The sequence below is a fragment of the Echeneis naucrates genome, chromosome 4, assembly GCF_900963305.1.
Source record: "Echeneis naucrates chromosome 4, fEcheNa1.1, whole genome shotgun sequence".
NCBI lineage: Eukaryota > Metazoa > Chordata > Actinopteri > Carangiformes > Echeneidae > Echeneis > Echeneis naucrates.
This window is the reverse complement of record NC_042514.1, coordinates 17,215,763-17,238,524: the sequence shown is the minus strand read 5'-3', so window position 1 is coordinate 17,238,524 and position 22,762 is coordinate 17,215,763. Positions and strand designations below refer to the sequence as shown.

At 40.5% G+C, this 22,762-nt stretch overlaps 1 protein-coding gene across 2 annotated transcripts in view; it reads right to left on the bottom strand.

The window, feature by feature from the left end:
- Positions 1-16,828, bottom strand: part of col24a1 (collagen type XXIV alpha 1 chain) — a 71,926-nt gene extending 55,098 nt beyond the window's left edge. For both annotated transcript variants that reach the window (XM_029499408.1, XM_029499409.1), the window contains exons 1-4: positions 16,518-16,828; positions 9,599-9,669; positions 3,855-5,194; positions 870-923 (exon numbers count right to left, since the gene is read on the bottom strand). In XM_029499408.1, the coding sequence (XP_029355268.1) occupies positions 870-923; positions 3,855-5,194; positions 9,599-9,669; positions 16,518-16,570 (1,518 nt within the window). In that variant the 5' untranslated portion in view covers positions 16,571-16,828. The remainder of the gene's footprint in view (positions 1-869; positions 924-3,854; positions 5,195-9,598; positions 9,670-16,517) is intronic.
- Positions 16,829-22,762: the final 5,934 nt, after the last annotated feature.

The window sequence follows — 22,762 nt, the reverse complement described above, 5'->3', positions numbered from 1 at the left end:
TATCAGTGGTAATTATTCAGAAAAAAAGTTACAAAGTAATCAATTTCTTAAGTTATTTTTCTGAATACACTCTATCACACTAACATCACTCATAAAATGTGAGTGGACCAGGTACAGATTCTACAAAGAACTATTAATATACTTCGTTCTAACACATAGCACATTCATTTGTAGAAAAAGAAAGGAAAAAAAAAAACAGTATCTTGTACTGTTTAAATATGCCTTCAGGGTCTGTGGCATAAGCCCAGCATTGCATCATGTCAGGCCTTGGCAGCTGTGTAGTCTTGAGATCAGAGTGGAGACGCAGCCTGCACCTCTGCTATGGCTGCTACTCGCAGCTGGTTACATCTGGAACTGTTAGGGCACTAAAACCTTGATGATCCGAAGGTGTTGACAAGCAAGCAAAGATGCCTGCACCCTCAAGCATCAAGCATCTTACTTATCTTGTGCTTTTTTTTTACAAAGCAAGATGCTTAATCACTCTAACCACAACCATGTGCGCCAGCACTCTTTTCCCCTTGCAGTTGGATTATGACAATAAATACGGAGGAAAAACACATAGTGCTTGTTGACTGGCAGACCAGAAGATGAAAATACAAGAGTTGAGACTTCATGTGTGCGCACTGTGAACAAAGCAGGTGAGCTCACAGCTTGTGCACAGCTCTCTTTTTCTTTCTTTTAATATTACCTTGTAACATTTTTGGTACAGATACAGCTTTCCAGAGATAAAGACATATCTGGTCCCTAAAATACTACCTTTGAAATGTATTGCACAATTACAGATAGGAAAAAGGCACCTCTTGATCAATTAATTTTACCCACTTTACAGCATGGCCTGCAGTGTAACATTACCTCTCTCTGTTACTTACCCGAGAACCTCTTTTTCCTGGAGGACCAGGTAGACCAGGGGGACCAGGAGGACCCTAAATCAGAGAGACAGCCGGACAGGGAGAGAAAGAAGGGAATGTTGTTCACAGAGAGAGAGAGGAAAGATGGAAAGAGAGAGCAAGAGACAGAGAGGGTGGGGTGGTTGGGGGAAGAGGAAAAAGAAAGGAAAGATACAGTATGTTAATGGCAAGCAATAACATGCAGTTCACTTTCCAGTCCTCTGCAATGATGAGTATGTGCTATATTTATGTAAGAGCTATGAAGTTCAAAGAAAGGAGCCAAGTGTTCCCAACTAAACACTCTACTGGAAAAACTCTTGAGCACAAGAGTCAAGTTACATTCTAAAGATGATATTGATACCAGCAGCCATTGGTCAACATTTGGGACTAACAGAATCCCCCATTATGGAAAAACATGACATGAAACATATGATCTAACTGCATGTCATGTTCTGGAAAGTAAAATATGCAAACTCAACTTTAAATAGTAAAATGTTCATCGCAATGTTAATCACACTGAGTCAAATTCTTTTTTGAACTATAGACTTCAATACCTGTGAAGTTTAGAAAAAAGTAGTGGTAGAAATGAGGAGATATCAAAAATATTCAATCAGCCCTGATGACAAATCTACAATACACAACAAAAAAAATCAATGAGTCAGACATTGCAAATCAGACTTATAAACTGGCAATCAATCAACCTCAATCAATCAAATCACAGCTTGAATGGATCTACCAAAGTCTAATCAAAAAGAAAACGAAGAGCTTGATTTCATTCTTTTAAAGTTTAAATCTTAACTGAACACAACAATTCTGCACCACTCAGTGAAAGGAATTAGCTGTTTCAGGGGTAAACTGTGTCAGAAAGACATTTATCACACACATTTTTGGAACCAAAACAAGTTCAGGGACCAGTGGTTGTGCTTGTGTTACTGTGGTTTCACACTGTTAAATGGTGTAATCTTTGTTATATGCCTGTTCAAAATGATCACAGTCAGAAGACCACCTTACTGTACCACATAAACACTGCCTTTGAGGGTAATGCTGGTTTTTGAAACAGCTATTCCATCTATAATTCATGCTGCTGATGCATGCTAGATGACTGATTTCTCTGTGGCAGCCTTGGAATACACTACAATAACAGTTCTAATCAGTCACTGTGTTGACTGTCAATTCACTTGTAAAGAAGCGACAAAATAATTTTTTTAGGCAGTTCCAAAATGCCATCTTGACATTCTGTCTTTAAGGAACTGATTTCTATCAAAGCAGGCTTTTAATTAATTATGTTTTCTATATTGCTGCTATCACAAGAGCTTATAATGGGGTGCTCTAAAGAATTCTTATCCTCTGTCAGAGCAGTAGATGGGCACAGGGGGAGACATGACTAAAGAAGCAGCTGTTTGTTCCTCTGGACTCCCACACACAAGGACACATGGAAACTGTGAGCACACCAGTGCCTTCACCACAACAACAGGGTCTTAAGAAACTGAGTCACTTATTCAGTAAAATGATAATATTCACATGCTTCTCAGCTGCCAAGAAAAGAGCCAAGTGTCCTATGGCGTTAAGTCAAATTTCTGGAAAGTTTTGAACATGTATGGCATCAACACACAATAGCCCCTGCATTGTTACTCACAATGTGATCAGTGAGTAATCTTGATATCAGATGGTGCAAAAGAGACATAAAGGTAAATGTGTTATGAAGGTGGTGACTGACTGTCGTCCACACTTCAACTCTGAAGAACTGTTAAAATCACAAATTGTCTAATTTGAGCTAAGCAGGTCGTATTAATAATTTCATAAACCAAACAAAACTAAAATAAAACTCCAGTCTGAAACACCAATTAATGTCACCACTGAGGCAATTTCATTATTGTAAAGCTTTCAAAATTACCTTAACAATTGTATCCCCTTCTTTTTACCCAATCCCCTTTTTATAGTGTCAATGTATAATATGTAATTACAGTAAAATGTAACGGCAACGCAGTCACTGATTCACTGTTGTCTTGTATAGAAATGGCAGTGTGATTGTATCTGCAGATTTCCTGAGTTTAGGTGATATATAGAGAGAGAAGTCAAATTGGTGCATTATCAGTTTGCATTGTTTGCTTGTTTTCTAGTCATACAGATTTTTTGAGGGATTTAGGAGTGAAACAACCTGTTAGAACTGGAAATTAAGTTCTCTCAAATCAAAGGAATTCCAAAAAAAAAGACAAAAAAGATCATTTGAAGAGTCAGACTAAATTTACTGTAAATTGCTGCCAAACTGAAATAAAACACTGAAAAGAATAAATTAAGTAATTAAAATACAAATAAATTTGAATCAGAGAACATTTGGTCAGATCACAAATCATCTGTACAGATATTTTCTTATTTGTTGTTGTATGTTATTTGGCTTCAAAACTATGAAATGCTTCAACAGAGGAGGTAAAACGGTTTAAGTTTAGACGCAGAGGCAAGGACCCTCAGTGTCCAAAACAAACCTGCACCAAAAGAATCATTGATGGAGCTGAAAGGTACAAAAACAAGCTGGCATCAAACTTGTCAGTGTGACCTGTTGAACTACCTTATGGCTCAGACTGTCATCTTAACACTCTGAGACATGATGGCAAAGTTCTCCAACTCAGAGGCGGCTAAGCTGGCTGAGGCAGAAAAGTCTGATAGAAAAACCTGGCACATTTCACTCATGCAAACCAGACAGACGGCCTCCAGTTATATTACAGATCAAACATCGACACTTCAGATGAGGTGGACATAAAGAGCAAAAGTAGCTGGAATTATTTACAGTAGTGGGGGGGGGGGGTTGTGTGTTTACAAGACAGCCAAATTTTACAAAGCACTGAAACCTTAATAGCCATAAATTAGATTTCACAAATATTTTCCACTTGATTAATAGCAATTGCCTAACTTGTGTTCCAACTTAATAGAAAAAGTTCCATAAATACATTCAGGAATTCAGGCACTTACCGGTGGACCTGGCTCTCCCTTAGAGCCATGGAAACCATCCTCATAGTCGTAGAAGAATTCAGCATCCTCATATCCATAATCGTATCCTCCCATGTCTACGTCATCATAGCTGCCATCCAGATCATGATGTTCTGAGTTGTCCACCTGATTCTCACGGTACAAAGTGGTGCCATTGGCTTTCAGCTTAGTCTCGAGAAGCTGATGAGTTTGCCTTGACCCAAAGTAAGAGTCCGTGGAGCTGGTGAGGGAGTTGTTCCTGAGTCCTTCCTTCACTCGACTTTGCCTGACTGGGGAAATCAGGCCTGGGGCGGTGTCTGAGGGCTGCAGGCTCCCAGAGCTGCTGTCTTCCTCTGTACTGTTTTCAAAGTGATCACTGTCCCCCTGACTCCTAGTCCCTTTTACCAACACACTTCTGGTAGTGGTGATAGGTGTACCATAGATGAGTTCCAAAGCTGCTTGTCCACTCGAGACAGGTAAGCTAGAGCTTTCAGGGTGAAGCAAGGGTGTGGTGGAGGGGCCAAGTTCTACTGATGGGTCGAGGACTGAACTCTGTGTGACCAAACCCCTGGAATTAAATTTGACAGTTGGTGTGATGTCTGTAGGGGTATGATGGGTAGCTGCTATTCCAACAAGGGGCTTAGTCGAAGGACTAGATGGCTGGTCGTTTGCCTTAATAGCCACATCAGGATGGTGCAAAGGCAATCGGTGAGTGTCGGCCAACCGGCACTGTTTTTTAAGGTAGTTACAGTAGTGCGCGGCAGCTTGGGCTGAGGGATAAATATCGAGTTGGCAGACTTGACCACTGAATGGCGCTCCTTTAGAGTTCATCCTTCCCAGAGTGAAAAGACCCCCAGGACTACTGAGGGTCTGAGATCTTCCCAGGGTTTGCTCCTGCTGTTGCACTGCGCCACAATCTGCATAGAAGGACACTGAGCGTGCACGAACGGCAACAGCAAAAGGGTGCTGGCGCCCATCCTGCCAGTTGTAGGTGAAGTAGATGGAGGTTTTCTCAGCAGTATAAACCACCACTCTGCGTGGCAGCAGCTGAATACCAAAACGTAGCCTGTCCCTGCCATCTCTAACACTAAAAAGAAAAGCATTGTTTGCTCGCCAGGAGCTTAGACTAACCACAACTGAAAACTCCTCTCCAATCTCTGGTGGAAACAGGCTGTCTGCTGGAGCCTCATAGAGGGAGTTTGAGTCGAACAATACCCCATATCCAGAACCAGGAAGATTTAAATGGGAGGGAACAGTGGTGTGCGGAGTCGAAGATGAACTTGTCTTCTCGTAGGGATTGTCGCTTTGAGCTGTAAGCCCCAGTCGATAGAGGATATCCACTCCTGCAAAAGAGATGAGACACTGAGAGATTCGTGTAAAGAGGTTGGCTCACCAATCAGGTGGGAATACTTATGTGTAGTACTTTATTCAAAAAGTCTTTCAAGTTTGTTAAAATTGTCAATTTCCTGCAAGATTAGCTCCAAAATGTTTAAATATGTGGAAATGTATTGGAGTAAGAATTGAGGAAAACAGTCTGATCTGTGATTCACAATATAAGTGGACTTTTCATAATATAAGGATGGTAAATCCACTGAATGCCTTTAGAAAGGAAATGAATTTAGACCCAGCAACATTGGAATGCCAAGTTCAAGTCCCAAAGGAGTCTTTTTTTCCCCTAATATTCTTTAAATTTACCATTCTCAAAGGCACATTTTTAAAAGGTTCTCGATGTTCATCTGCAGGTGTAATCAGTTGAAAAATGTTTGATTCCTCTTAGTGAACTCTAACTGTAATTCAAAAATCTGTCACTAAAATTGAGGATTGAGGCAAAAAAAAAAAAAAGTCTCTCTAGCTGTTGCACTCTTACAGCCGATCCATGATGCTGGTGACCCTTAGGGATGTGAATCTTTGGGTATCTCACATTCCATTCACAAATTGATACAAATTATGCAAATTATGGCAAATAAGAATACATATTGTATAAGACAATGTAACTTTTAAAATTGAAAAAATCATCAACTGATCAAAACAAAAATCAACCGATTCCAATGATGTAAACAAACAAAGAGTAACATTTATTCATGCTAAACTTGTATTTTTCGGTGATTTCAAGAACAAGTTAAAGTTGTACAAGAGATAATTCTGTTACATAAATAAAACCTCAGGCTAGCTGCCCTTTTCTCCCAGAAACTGGCAAAGATAAAATTGTGCACAAATAACATAAATTGATGTTTTGTGAGATATTACAAAATAGAAGTGTTTTTACATTTTTTACATTCTCCGGGTATTTGTACCGTTTGAGTTTCATTTCATGTCGAGCTCATTCTTCCCAGGGAGGTAATAAAATCCAAAATGAGCCCAAACGCTTGCTTTTTGCTCCTCCATGGTGCCGACGGCGAGTTTGTGTTTGTAGCAGCTAACGAGAACTAGCTTAACACAGCTGGCTGCAATGCTATGTACGGAAGCCTGTGAGGGCGCGCAGAGAGACGGAGGAAAATGTTACCAAAAAAATTAATTAAAAAAATCGATTTTTGAAATTCACGAATCGATCCAAAATCTTAAAGGATAAGCATCCCGATTCCTACATGAATGAATGAAAAGGCTTTGCAACACTATAGTATTGCTGAGCTTGTATAAAATGAACAGTGGCACATGGATAAGGTAAGGTACTGGAAGAGCTACGGTCGTAGCAGGAAGTTCATTTCATGTCATTTCATGTCTGAGTTTTTAGACATTTAAGTTCATTGAGTATGCAGCAATAAACTCAGTCAGCAATAATACAGAGACACTACAAACTCAACCGCAAGCATCTGGTGTCCTTAAATCATTCAACTATAGAAAGTGTTGTCACATGTTGCATCGCAGAATGGCATGCTGGGAGTATGGCGGCAGACAGGAAGGCTCTGCAGAGGGTCATCACTACGGCCCAAAAGATCATCAGCTGCCCCATGCCCTGCCTGGAAAGCATCCCTAGCTCCAGCTGACTCAGCAGGGCCGAATCCATCTCAAAGATTCCTCTCATCCAGCTCATCACCTGTTCAACCTCCTGCCCTCTGGCAGACGCTACAGGTCGATGAAAGCCCCCACCACCAGACCGACGAATAGTTTCTATCCTTGGGCCATACAGACACTCTGTGCACTACTCTGCTGCTACCCCCCTCTGGCTCACGTGCAATAATATCCTCCTATTTAAATGCAACTACCTCAGCTCAAGGATCTGTATCTTCTATAGTTTAGGACTTTCTTGTTGCGTTGACCTGGAGACACACACTGATTGTAGTCATGTTGATGCACTCTGTTAATATGATAGCAATAAAGCTTATGTTTTATTCAAATATATTCTATTCTACTCTGTTCTGTTCCACCACCTTCCGTTAAATCATTGCCTCCAGATCAGATAAACTAACTTTCATTAGGAGGTTATTTGACTTTTCATTCCTGAGGCAAAACTGAATGCTCTAACTCAACAAATGATCTGTGTTTTCAGAGCAGCTTTCGAACTGCACCAATACCTTCTATTGTTTTTTGGGTTTTTTAGATTTAGTTTTGTTTTGGGTTTTATTTACTGCTGACATTGCATCAAGGTCAATTTACCCTAAACAAAACAATTTGTGTTAATTTGTACTTAACAAGTGCTGTGTAATTATAGTCTCATGTAACATTAATGATTCCAATTAGACATTCTAATTGAGTTATAAAGATTTTAAATAGAAATAGGAAAAGGGCACAAATTATGCTAGTTATCAAGCAGTACTCTGCTTTTAGGTATCAGCATCACTAAAGTATAGAACCATATACTTCAAATTGTATTTTCATCAGGACTTTTTTTTAAATCATATTGAATAATCCAAAAACTACAACGTCATCAGGCACATCAGCAATAACACAGTCTGTGGTGCAGATCTATAACAACTGTGTCAGTAAGTGATATTGTAGAGTGGATAACAGGAAGCCATGACAGCCATTGGTATGATTCATCAGGATTGAGACAGGTGAATGAGATCTCAAGTCAAGTTGTTGCATCATTTAAAAAACAACTAAAATATAGCCAATATACAGCAGATTACTGGGATTTTAAATTGCCAATCAAAGAAATGCGCTTTGCAGGAATAAGTATATTTGTCTCTAAGGCAGATTACTTATCGGAGGAATTCAGCTAGTCGGGACAGTAGCACTTTGTGGAACCCACAAATGCTCTTTCTGTTGTAGGTATACTTCTGTTTTAGAATAATCTGTCTTATTTTGAGGAAGCCATATTTAGAAAACATGACAAAGCCTGAAATCAGAAATATCATATCAAGGCAGTTGTACTTTAGGTGGTTTGGAAGGGTTTCTAATTCTCCAGCCCACATAAGAAGACTATCTATCTCGAGCTCATCTAAGCATGCACTAAGATGTCCTTCACATTCTTTGCCCGAGGTAACGTCAGACCAGATTCCAATTAACCTGTCTCATATGTGAAGACAAGCTGGTCTGGTGCTCTGTGCATTACACCTCCCCTCGTTATGATGGATTTCTCCTGCTTTCAGTGCAATGAAACTATACATACATAGGGAGACAATGCAATAAGGAGAATAAGGAATAAGGAGAGGAAGACTCTGCAAGCAATGCACATACGTGTAGAGAACTGATCATGACTTAGTGAGCAAGGCAACTTCTTTCATGGAAGTCACATCTGGCGGAATATGCAGGATTGCAACCAACCAACAGCTATGAAGACTTAAACTGGTTCTACCAACAAAAGTTCTTACTTCTGTTCCTCTCAACTTTGACTCCTCTAATCATCATATCTTTGTTTAAAAAAAACAAAACACACTTATCCCCTTCTGTCCAGCTCAGCCACAACTCAAAAAACAGGCAACCCATTTAACTGACATTTCCACTTCTTGTTAGACTGACTAATTGATGCACTTTCCCAGACTGCTCTTCTTAGTACATACTTCACATTATGTTTTCATGTGACAAATAAATTCTTCTGTGATGAACCAGAGATGAAAGAGGAAACACGATGCCTAAACAGAGTCAGCTTAGGTTGAGGGGCTATTTTGGCTGCTTCTGCATGCATGCGGTGGCCTGAAGAGCAAGAAGAGACATGTTGAGGGAAGAGAAATGGGAATAAGAGCGAAGGAAGAAGAGCTCTTGTGTCACGCATCCTCAATATGTCTATTTAGTGTACATTCAGTAGAAACTGAGTTGGTATCCATGTGCTTCCAAAATCTTTTTGTATCTTTTTCTGAAAAATGGCCCAACCCTGCGCACTAAGAAAGTACCACACCTCAGGGCAATACACTAATTAGACTTCTTCTGTCCAAGTGCCACCATTCCAAACCCAAGTCTGTGTGTTCAGTGTATATCTGACATAAGTGCTCTGGTAATCCAAGATTCAAAATGTGTATACCTTACTTTATGAAACCCACAAGAATGATAAGGATGTAAGGGTCAGGGTCGGGGTAAATAAAACAATCTTATAGCTGATGAAGAAACTGTATTTAGTGTGGACAATGAAGTCTGATTGATATTCTATGATAATGCATAAGACTGCGCAGGCCTACTTCGATTAAATTTGTTAATATAAAAAAATGGAAAAATCAATTTAGTCCTCAATTTATCAGTTGATATGGTAACCAATCAAAAAAGAACTAACTGGTCAAGTACGCTACGTAGCTAAAGAATTAAATGTCAGGGTCACAAAGGCAAAAAGAAGATATAGAGAAAGACCTTGATAATGCTTTGTTTGTGCTGTTTACCTTGAGCTAGGTAGTCTTCGTCTCCAGAAAGTACTGCTGAGCATACTGACAGGAGCAGGAGAAAGTTCCACCTAAAGGGGCATACAGAGAAAAAATAAATAAGAGACTACCTAGTTTTAAAACTAGGACATGGAATCTGCTAAACATGTGTGCAGTTTTCCTTTTGGTAGACAGGTAAAGTTACCAGTCCATTATAACGAAAATGCAGATATAGTCATACATATTTACGACCGAGACGGTCTACTTTATCTTGTACATTGCGTCCTTGAATTAAAAAGATAAGAATCCAAGAGGAAAGAGAGCACACCCAGAGAATCTAGGAACTGCTGTTCATCAAAAAGATGCGTCCGGGGAAGTTCGTTATATTGTTGCATTGGTTTTCTCTCATGCAGCAGGTGAAGGAGAGCGTCCAAAGTTACAGCTTCTGCAAGACTTCTCTAGTGCTGAGGTATTCCCACACTGAGAAAAGTGTGGAGCTTTAGCTCAATGATTTTTCAACATTTATATTCATGTGTCACACTATGGGATTTCATCCCCTTTAATATTACTTCCTCTGAATTTTATCATGAGGAAAGTAAGGTTTCTTTTTGCTTTGATAGATTTTTTTTTATTGAGTTGGAATCAGCAGTTGCATCATTAAAAAAAACGAAAACAGGAACACTTGGAACACTTTAAAAAGCAACTTGATTCCACTCTCAATGAAGCCATTAAATTTTATGTCTGGAAATAACGGGAAAAGTCATGCAGAGAGCTTTTTTTGTGTTATGTTTTATTGTTTCCAGTGAATATGAATTTTGCCATAGTTGCTTAGATTTAGAGTGAAGCATTGTGCCTTCCTTTTATGAACCTATTTTTGAGTCAGAACTACTTGAAGAACTACATTATTACAAAAAAGGAATTACAAAAAAGGCAGGTTAGTTGAGAAACTAAAGTATAAAAAGAAAACTATTCTTTATTATACAGGATAGTTTTTTTCTCAGCTACCACTGATCACTCAGAAAGATAAAGACCTATGCTATTGATATCATCATTGACCTTTTTAATGGTGAATGAACCTTAGCCCTTTGACCCTGACTGACCTGCCCTCTAGGTGGCACTGCCCACCATAAAGCTGCAACAGAGACAACGTGCACACTCGGCAGTAGGAGGCAAGAAATATAGATAGCGAAGACTGACATCACTTATATAAGCTTTCCATCTGTAAATCATTTTTAAACTAGTTTAAAATGGGGTGCATGTACATTGAGTGTTAAATTAACAAAAAAAAAACAAAACATATACCTAAACTGAAGAATTTTAGCTTCACGGCAAGTTTCTGTGGAGTTGTTGATTTTGTATACAACAGTACCCTAATTCACATAAATTCAGTGTCATTTACAGCTTCAAATGAAATCAATCACCTTGGCAGTCGTGTTCAAGTAACAGCTGCCAACATAGCAAGAATTGGCCTTTGGCAACTAATTTAATGGCACTGACATACTACAGTGCAAAAGACACAATGACACAGTAGTCTTGCAATTTTAATGTGTAGTTATTTAAGAAAGCAGAATGCAATCAATCACAGGCTGTAATAGCTGAAGCCCAGGGATTGTGACATGAGTGTGATAGCTATGTACAAAATAACAGGTTGAACACCTCTTATGAGCAGTATATATATATATATATATATATATATATATATACAGCAAAGGCTCAAGTGTTTGTGTGGCCCAGTTTGATTGAGAGCCATAGGCAGGCCGCCATATTGGCTTCCTAGAAAAATTTGGCATTTTTTGTCTCCAGCAAAAGAAAGAGACAGAGGAAGGCAGAAAAGAGGAGGAAGACTGGTAAAAAAGGGCTGAGTGAAAGATGGGCAACAGGTGTGTCTGTCACCTGTTCCCCATTTAGAAAGTGCTGCGTTATTTCATAACGACCTGAAAAAGTCAATGGAGGAAATGAATGGAGGGATAAAGGAATATAATCTTGTATCTGGCCTTGGTAAATCCAGTGGGCAAGTGGCTATGCTTAAAAGTTGGCAGGGTTTAACAGCTGACCAAAAAAAAAAAAAAAAAACCCTAAATATAACATTTCACATTCCCTTTGTGTCATGTGGGGCCATCTGATGCTGATTCTGACAACTTTTTTTTTTTTCTTTCTTTCAGTCTGTCTGTCACACAGTCTCACAGTGCTGCGCTATTTAGGGCATCCCTGAGGCTCTGCCAAGAAACAGCACATCAGCACAATCAGTGATGCAGATATATGTGGTGGGATTTTTCCACAACCTTAATCCCACCAGTTTGCTCTCCTTCAGTCTCAATGTAAACTCACAGTCTTTGAGTCTATCATTTTTAAAGCCTTTTTCTTTTTTTGTAAGAACACAAGAAGAAAGTGACTCGTGGTTACAATACTGTCTGCATGGTGTGCCCCACATTTTGCCTTCCCATCAGTTTTTACCGTATCTTCATACATTTCTGCAGCAAATCCCTGTATAAGTGACAGCACACTATGACATACTTCCCAATCCTCACAGTTAATGGAAAAGACTGCTGAAAGCAAGACAAAGCTCCCCAAACACTGCTGTGTTGACTAAGGGAAATACCACTATGTGGGGAGTGGGTGTCATGTCAAGACTATAAATAATCACATCTTAAAACTCCCCTCTGTAATGAATCATTCCAGGAGTAACAGATCTTTCATTTCTTCCCTCGAAATTAGCTTGGATACCTAACAATGGCTCATTCAGCTGAGGAAAAGTGCTCAATTTGGTTTGGCAAACAGGAGCAAAGTCACTTAAGCTATGTTTACAGCCCTAATAAGGGAAGGGAAACAATTTTCTTACGTTCATCACTGATGTCTGTCAGGGGGTATCTTTGTGAGCTCCGACATTCACAGTGTGCTGTTTACATGTCTCATTTGATAGGCCACTTATGAAATTCATTAGTCAACAACAAAGCATGCGAAGCTGCTCATTTGCCAAAGCAAATCTGAAATGTTGAAGTTCTTGAAGGAATAAATAAAGAGGAAGGGTTATCTTTAAAATTGCTAGGGAAAGCTGTGTTGGTGATGAGAGTCACCTGGCCTGACCCATCCATTTCCACCCCTCTGTTGACTTTAGGATATCAGCACAGTAGAAAGTCTGTAGAAGAAGAGTTGTTATTCAGAAAATTGAGGTTTATAGAGCTTGACCTTGGAACATGTGCCTAACCTCCACTGTTATATACCCCTTAGCCAAAAATGTGGCAAAAGTTTTAAACTGGGTGGAATTCAAAACAGAGGGGAGCACCACTAGTGCCAAAACATAAGCAGACGCATCACTCTGAGGAGCTGTAAGAAACTGTGTGTGCAACAGTAGGTGATAAATTGAATATCTGACAAATGACATCCATCATATACAGAGATGATCCCGAATACCTAAACAGCATCACACAGACACAGTATTCACATGCTTCAACAAGCGGATGTTTCTCTCAATGAGAGCATTTGAGTTTCTTGCTCATCAGGTGTTCCTGTTCCTGCATACTTTACTTTTCAATCTCAGCCATGGCATTCCTGGACATGACTAAGTAACTGATCTACAGCCAATATCGCTTCCCACTGGCTGTGTTTCAGTTTTAGCACCTGTATCCTGAACATAATGACTTCATTATGGAAGCAGTAAAGGTGCTTGTATTCCTCTGCTGTCCAAATGGCCATCAGCGAAAATTAGCAGGTCAACAGTTTCCAGGTTTCAGTTACTAACGCGTAGTTCCTCATTATCTGGGGCTTGAAATATTTTTCCTTTGATTTTCAAACTACCCCAAGAGCCTGATGAAAAAAAATTACAAATTATCTTGCCATTTTCTAAGATCAATCAATCATGTCTGTATGCATCTTATCTAAGACATCATTCCTGTTTGTGAGCTCTTTCAGATCACCTATCTGGTGTCAAGAGGTCACTGCAGACCAGAGTAAAGATTGACCTAGTCCACAAGACAGCAAGTGGACAAAGGGCTGTGAGTAAACTTCCACCAGGCTTTATTAGTTTGCCCTTTTCCTGTTGCGGGTGGACCTGCAGATGTTTAAAGGGTTAAACACAGTCACTCAGACAGACAGGCCAAAGTCCCTACAGCTGCTAGTATGGAGATGGTGAGATAGTGATATCTGGCCACCCTGCAACAAGGAGGACAGCCTGTGATCCCACCATGCATTTGTTTTCAAGGTAAATCCAGCTCACAAGGGAGATATCACCTGAAACCGTCAAAACCTTTTTCACAGATTGACCGATTTGTAATGAAAAGGAAAAAAAAAAAAAAAAAAAAAAAAAAAAAAAAACAGCAATGCAATTTTCCCAAAAGGTAGCAAGCAAAACAACAGACTTGGTTTTTGGCATGTGTAGAAAATAAATAGCTACTAATGAAATGTGAGATCTGTGGATTATTACCCCGAGTAACCCGGACATGCTTCCAGGAAAGACATTTTTTCTTCCGAATGTGAAGGTTTGTGTGTTTTCTAACATTTGACACCCACAAATGTAATTCTATTCACCTTCCTGGTAATCAGGACATGGTGGAGGTTGTACACGTAAAGACAAATAAAACCATAACTGGTTACCGCGACAGTTGAGGGAATTTTATTATTGTGTTTTTTATTTAATTTTACTCAAGTTTCAGTGGCAAAATGGGACAAATACACCCAATCAAACATGTCTTTTATAATGTATTCAGAATGTATCCCATTATAAAGTATTACTTTACAGGCTGTTTAATTAGAATGTAAACAAATAAAAAACAACGTATCCATTTCTGCATATAAAATAAAATGAAAGTAACTTTAGTAAAAGCAGCACAGCGGCTTAGAGGTTAGCGCTGTTGCCCCACAACAAGTGGGTTCGGTTCCTGGCCTGGGGCCTTTCTGTGTTGAGTTTGCATGTTCTTTCTATGCCTGTGTGGGTTTCCTCCCACCATCCAAAGACATCATGTTTGGGTTAATAGATGACTCTAAACTGTCTGTAGGTCTGAGTGTGAGTGGTTGTTGGTCTCTGTCTGTCTCTGTGTGTTGGCCCTGTGATGGACTGGGGGCCTGTCCAGGGTGACCCCTCCTTCGACCCAGAGTGAACTGCCCCCCAGATAAGTGATAGAAAATGAATGAATGAATAACTTTATTGAGTAAATAAAATGGTAAAATTTTAGAATGTATAATTGAATATGTAGAGTTTACAAGATTTATAAATGACTGAGATGATACATGAAAAAATAGCCATGGAATATTCAGTGGACTCAAATTTTGCTATCAGAAAAATTCCATAGAGAGGTCAGTGTGTCTCAATAGAAGCATGTACGCAGTTAAGTGCTACACCATGAGCATTAGTGTTCGCATGCTTCTTTAGATGCAAACTAGCTTTTTCATTGCAGCAGCCGTGAACTCAGAGGTCATTTGCTTCCTTCTCTGGGGAACTTTCTTCAGCATCCACTGATATTTGGAACAGGATACAATATATCACCCCCTCTGGCGGCATTACGTGAACTACAAGAATCATGTTATTGAATTATTGCTTAGTTAATGGCCAGCACTGCACAGTGGATGAATCAATCAAACCCAAGAAGTTGCTGGTGTACTCCACTGACTTGTCTCTTGACTTTTCTTTTCATATTAACTCTGGTTTGGAGATGTGAATCATTTTAACACCTGACAGCCAGTGTTAAGGATACGCATCGCCTCGGTCAGGTGTACAGTATGTGAGTACTGCTCGTCTCTGGAGCTATACAGTTCAACCCCTCCAGCAATGGAGCAGCAATGCCTGCAACAGTGGGTGATTGTCTGCGGCTCAGCAGCCAGTTAACCACTGATGCATACACACTGACTCACTCTATGAATTCAAGGGAGACCACACTTGTTCTCAGTCTACTCAATTTTACCATTAGGCTCTCATTTTCACTCTCAATGATAAAATAAAAATCTGTTTTCAACCTTTTAGACTTGTACACACCTTCATCTGGAAGAGATTTATCATTTGAATTCACTTCTGCTAGCATATAGATACGATCATAAATTTCCAGTTAAGCAGCCCTTAGGGGAAGGGGGACACATATCTGTAGCTCGACAGTCCCAGCTGAATGTAACAGGACAACAAAACCTGCATGCTAGATGTCAACAATACACACTTCCATGAGGAATGTTTAGGTTTAAAGGCACTAAACAGATTTTTTTTTTTTTTTTTTTACAATAAAAGTCCAAACTGGCCCAGTTGGCTTCATTCGCCAGTCTTTGAGTCACTGGCCGCTGGTGTAATGCTTGTATCATTATATACTTTAACTCTGATTTATCACAGTCACACTCAGGAAGCATCATTGCTCCAGAGACATCCTCATTCAACCTCTTTCACCCTTGATGCACTGTTTTTTTCTGAGTTTATCTTGGCTGTGTGAGTGAAAGGCAAATAAGAAGAAGGGGGTTCATCGGGCCACATGCTATTCAGATTATATTGTTGGAGATCCCAGGCTGCATGTCTCAAGAGCGAGTTCAAAGCCAAGACTTTAGATGTCAGCTACATTCATCAAGACCAACCCAAGAGTAAAACATGAGTTCAGATACATGTAACTTCAAGCTGGACATCAGTGAGCAGTGATGTTCATTATACAGAACATAAGAGTGAAAAGGCAATATGAAACCAACTGATTGAACTAGAAATACCATAAAAGAGAAACTGATTGATAAACTCTAGAAATGTCACCTATTGGCTAAATAAAAATACTATACAATGTCAGTCACGTTTTAGTGACAAGAAAGTGTCTCTGCAGGGACCACGTTTGGTGAAGTGGCGCCCCTGTCAGGGAAAGAGCCAGAACAGAAATAAAATCCCTCAGTTGCCATTTTAAATGAAAAAAATCAGCCTAGGGAAGAGTTCTAGTGGCACACTGCAGTTTAACACTGGCCTGCAATTCCAATCAAATCAGCCACTTACGTTGCTGCCGCGGAAACGTGTCCACTCCTTGTCCGTTGAGCTCCTAAATGCATTTGTATGCATTTGTCCAGGCAGCAGAGATCTGGGTGAAAACAGAATCACACTCAAGGGGATACCTGTTCATGGGCTAACCTCTTTGGTTACAGCCAAAGGAGGCGTGAAGTGGACGGAGTGAAGCACTGGCCACCTCAGAGTTTCCTCATCGCATTGCAGTCCAGGAGGAGAGACCTCTCTGCGCCCCCTTTTTGCGCTCTGCGGCGCGCAGCGATCGGACTATTTCTATCCAAGTGGGGGACGCGCAGCAAGTTGCACTGAATTAAAAAAAAAAAAAAAAAAAAAAGCTGGCTTAAAGAGCGACCGCGGCGGTAGTTTGACTCGACTGCTCCTGTGTGGTGCAGAGAGATCAGAGCTCTCTCTCTCCCTCTCAGAGTGCTCTCCAACACCAGCAGATCCAGCTCTGCGCCTTTACACCTCCAGGCGGTGGTCTCAGCTATGTGCCGTGACTTGCAGCAGTGTAAGAGGAGCCGTTTTCAGCCCGAACACGGCTCCAGCTGGTGGTGTTGGATTTCACCAGTTAACTGACTCGTGACATCACGGATGGAGTTCTGGCTTGTGTTCGTCGATGCCTTTTTGTCAGCTTTGACTACTGTATTAGCCCCCAAAAGCCAGTGCAATGCTGAGTTCACTCAGCAGGACAGAGGGCACATCTCAGTGGCAAGGAGGATAGTTGCCCTTTTATCTCTCCCCCCCCCACACACACACACACACTACTAAACACACAAAGAGTGAGGGCTGAAATAATGCAAGAGAAAAATAGACCAGATCAGCTGGTGCAGCCTCATGTTGTTTGCTGATGAGTCTATCTGCCCGGTGCTGCAGCTGTTGTTTTGGCTCCAAGAGGAGCCGTTCTTCCAGCGCAGAGGGACTCAGAGTGGGCCTAGTTTACAACATAGCCAACATTCTGCAAAAAAGTATTTGCACAAATATCCCTAATAGTTCGCCCTCATCCGAGAGCCAAGACAGATTTTCTCAGCAGGGGGGGTGCAGAGCCCACTCATGATCAGACAGCACAAGTAACTTTGATTCTCCTGTTCACTTAACAGCACAGTAACCACGAATAAGTCCTTTAGGCTTTGCTTCTGTGGTTTTTGTGCTCACAGAGGTAACAATAATGACACAGACCGCCGTTTCAATCTAAAGGTGAGCTCACATCTGAAGTTCATGCCATTGAGTTTGGAGGGTTTGGATTGTGCATCAGCTCCGTGTAAAGACATTAAAACAAACACAGATTTACTATCAGCAGAAACACAGGTAAAGTTTAGCGTCAAGCATCTGTGCTTTGTCACTGCTGCTTTTTGAAAATAACCCCTCTGTTTCATGCAATTGTGCCTGAACACAGCACCGCCGTGTCTCCTCCTGGAAAATGACACCGTTTCTTTTTCGTTATGTCTTTCATCATTTTTTTTCCAAACAAACAGGCTCTAACCCACTTCCACCACTCCCTGTCCAGGTTAACCCATTAACCCAGAACAAACAGAGCTCTGTGGGTCCATGGGCCCCCCATCTCGCACCAGTATCCTCCCCCAAATGTCTGCAAGCTTCCTCCATTCAGCCTGCATAAAGAGGAAGTCCATATGGTTTGCCGCTTAGGGAACTGGCAGGATGATACGAGTAGACAGAACAGTTCCTGCCACTAATCCCAGGTGGAGCTCACGGAGTTTCGTGATCTGAAGTTACAGTGAACGGTTACCATGCCCAAACATGGGCTGTTACAGGAGGTCAAACTGACATGGAAACTCCAGGCAAGCCTGCCAGCCACTATAAACAATGAGGTTAATGAAGAGCATTCATTTCATGGTGCCTGCAAACAAAACATTTGAGTCACTTTGCTGCAGGGGTCTGTGTGTGTCTACAAGAGTGGGTCAAACTCTCTCCTTTCTCTGCTCATCAAAGACAGTTGTCTCTTGGGAGGAAGCATATGCACAGGACGCTTTGCCATCAGCCTGCATCTTGGGATTGCAATGCAGCACTTTCAGACAGATGTTTTCTCCCACTTCCAGGAAACGAAATTGTTCAGATACTGGTTCTTTGACAAGGCCACGATTCAACATCATGAACAAATGAATTACATGATCAGTTTGTCGCAAAATCGTGACATAAACACTGGCAGTTTTAATGAATACCCCTCTTAGAGAACCAGAACCTTTGCTGTTTGCTGACACCTTTGGAGACTGTTGTATTTAGAAATGCGTCATATTGGTTGAAACCCAGATGAAATTATCAGCAAAGGGCCTCTCCTGCTGCAAAGACATCATCACTTTTTTTTTCTTTTATACCATAAAATCCCATCAGCCAAATATGCACAAGATTTACAGCAAACTTTTTGAGGAAAAAAAAATGCAGTTGTTTTTTTTTTTTTTCACAGGTCCAGATGTGTATTAATCAGTCCATTGTGCACTGAGCACCAGAATGTTGGGCCCAAAGGGTAACTGTTGTCCGATAATCAGAATCAGGTCCTTTTTCTTTCTGGGGAAAGGACAGATCCAGATGAGTGTACACTGACGCCCCCCCCCCCTTTCTAAAACATGTGGTATTCCCCTCATCTACTCTTATAACTTATCCAGCAAATGGTCAATAAATGTGCTGCAATCAAACCAGATTCACAATGGCAGTCAATGGACCAGTTTTCTCGGACAGTGGCTGCAGAGTTATTGAGGTACATGAAGGCCAGACAGAGTTGTGATTAGAGCAGCATGTGGTCACATACAAAGTCCTTCCATATGACCAAATATTACATAATGCAGGAAGAACACGTGCACATTTGATTTTAACTTGCTCCATCAGAACAGCTTATAAAAAATGCAAGTAAGTAAAGTAGAGCGATTTTTCTCTTAGATTAGCTGCACAGTTGAACCATCCTTGTTTGGTTTCACACGCTCAGTATACAAAACACTAAACTTTGCATTTGCTTCAGTGGAGTCTGCCATTGATTTGAGATTTCGGTGGGCAAATTCCCAGATGCTGCATGTCCGTATTTCCACCTGCAGATGATTTAATCTCCAGTGTTTCCCACTGTAAGGGCTGAATCCAAGCAGTGCTGGCTGGAAAGCATATTGCCTTTCAAATTAACATTTCACCATACAGTAACAGCTTGTAAACGTGCGGTGTTTGGAAACTTTTAACCTCACAGGACCAGACCAAAGCCAAAGTCAACCAGGCTGGCTAAAAGAACAAAAAAAACAAAACAAAACAAAACAGGAAGAGGGAACCCTCAATGGTTTTCGGGCAGAAAACAAAAGGAGGTTTTAATAACCAATAACCAGTCAGTGGGTGCCATGAAATTGGCCTGGGGGGGGGGGGGGGGGGGGGGGGGTTAGTGGGATGACATGGGTCTGTTGACCAGGTTGACAGCTGACTCAACCTGCATTCTGGCTAGACACGAGAATTGCTTCTAATTAAAGGACAGTCCTGTGTAATTTCTGTCCTGTGTGCGTGTCACCAGCTCCAAGGGCTGTTATTTTGCTGAGCATGGAGAGTGTGGGCAACAGCTGGGAGAGTGCTTAACAGATGGTGGAGTACAGAGCTGTCCATAGTTGAGACAATGATCCATGTAAGTGTGTGTGTGTGTGTGTTTGTGGTGAGGCGGTTTGCAGCGCAAGATCGAAGTGAAGGGGCCAGGAGGTCCAGGGTGAAGGGGTTGTTTGGGCTGACAGGAAGTTTGGAAGTGTGTAGGGAAAGTGAAAGTCCCTTTGGGGGCTATGTGAGGTGGAGAGGGGCACAGAAGCGGAACACACACACTGCACAGGGAGGTGCTCGTGTTTAGCTTTTAATTTTAGCTTTATTTAAGCCTGTGGAAGGGAGGGGGGCATCCTCAAACAAAATTTCCTTACACAGAAAGTTGATGAGCTCTTTTATACGTTAACATGTTCCATGTTTTATTGTGAGAAAATCAGCAGAATACAGGTGGGCTCATTGTTATTGTTGGCTACAACACCAGAATAATTCAGTTTGCGCGTACTGCGTAGGAGTCAGCCAAATGATACATAAACAAACATCTGTCATTCAAATCTTGTCAAAATCCGATGTTTTTTCCATCATAAAAGACTAATTTTAATATAAATGTTTATTGATTTATGATTACTTTAACATCATTAATTCTTAACACTCAGCTCTCAGTAAAACCATTTGGGCTGTAGTACTACACTAACGGAAAAAAAACAAAACAAAACAAAACAAAACAGCTGTCTGACAGGAAAAAAAAAACAGGAAAAGAAGAAATCTGCTGAGTTAGATAAAAACAAAAAACAACAGCAACAGAAAAACTGAAAACAAAAAATGCATTCACTGTGGATGTTACTGTCGTTCCACAGTGGCTCTAAAATCACCTGTTATGAAATCAAATCTACATCCAACCATGTTTTGATGATTTTCCCATCTCTCTCACTGAAAGTAAGAGAGGAACACTGTGGATTCTCCAGATGTAACAAATGTAATATCCAGAGGAAATTTGAAGGGAAGTGGCTCCACTGTGTGGGCATTAAAACCTTAAGTATGGACTTTGGGGGCAATACAGAAGTGAATCATTAGATTTGAAAGTACTGAACTCTTGTGTAAACCCATAAAACATTTTCTTTGAAAAAAGAGACAAATTAGTCGGTCTTAGGCTGACTCAGCAGATGAAAATGGGTAAAATATTAGAAGTTGACATTTTTCTCACCAAAAGTGAAACAAGAGAACTTTGTCCTCGCACCTCACAGTAGGATAGAGCTAGAAATTAGCAATTAGCTTTGCTTAGTGTAAAAACTATTACAAATCAAAAAAGGGCCAACAAGCATCATTTTAGCAATTAAAAACTCAGACCGTTGTTCCATCTGTACATGACCGGACCTGAAAGCTAAAAATAACAGGTTCTGCTTTTCTGTTGGCAGACGTGCTGTTGCTTGTTGGCTTGTTGTATTTTTTCTTATTTTGTGAATAGATTTCAGGATGTTTTTCTTATCTCACTCTCAACATAAAGTTGGATAATAAGTCACAAAATGTATTTGATGCCTACTTTTTTGTGATATGGATATATTTTAAAAAATGTATATCCTATTTGTTCTGTTTGTTTGTGAGCTATAATACTTCTCTTCAAATGTTGAGAATATTCTACAGCAACACAGCAGGGAAGATGTACTGTTCTGTAATATATATATAATAAGACATTAAATAGTGCACACTGCATTCATTCAACTTCAACCGAACTGTGACCTTCTTATTTTGGGGCGACAGCGCTAACCATGCTGCTGTGCTGCCTATGCACACTGCATTACTAAATCCAAAAAATAGAGCAACTACGAAAACAGCTAAACAAAAGCAAATGCTTGTAATTATTATATCAAATCCATCCATCAATCCATCCAACCACAATTGTGTTACTGGGTGGTTCAGTGCTTTCATTCAATCAGCCTGGCTCCACGTGGCCAGCACAATTCCACATCCCATGTCTGCTTCAAGTGTGGGATGAGAGGAGGAAAGGCGATGAGGAGAAGCTTGATTTAGGGAGGAGGAGGAGAAAAAACCCCCACCTTGACCTCTCTTTCATCTGTGGAGCTGATCCTCTGGAGCTGATCCTCCTCCTGATTCTCAGAGGAGCTGGCTGCAGAACAGAGAGTGGCTTTATGCTTGCTTACCGCAATGTTCTTCATGCAAAATCCACTTTAGTTTCTCAAGAGAGTTGAGAGAGTGGCTTGAAAGGCATGTCCTCTCTTAACTTCAGAAATCATTAGGCCTTATCTCAAATATTCTTTGTGTGAACCAAACTCATTGCTGTTAATGAGCTATAGTTGTGGACAAAGTGTGGCACAATTGTGACGAACTACAAAGTTACAAAGAAAATTATTATATAGCGCAGGCCAATGAATCATCACACATCCTGTATTTGAGTCAAATGTAATGTTGCATTTACTATAACCATGAAATTTCTAGCTGGCTGGATTGTACTCAGAGGAGAATCTTTTTTTTTTTTTTTTGACTCACCAGGAGGTCGGAACAGAAGGGCAATAAACACTGGAGTTGAAGCTGGGGTTTTTAATCTGAAGTCCAGTCTGAGATAAGCTTTAGGCAACAAAAGTACTTCACACTGTCTTGTGATTTTTGGCAAACATAGTTATAGGCATTCCGCTTTAAGCCATTAAACATTATGATAAAAAAGCTGAACAACGCTGTAGTCACCACAAGTGGTTATGATACTTTAAGAATGGACA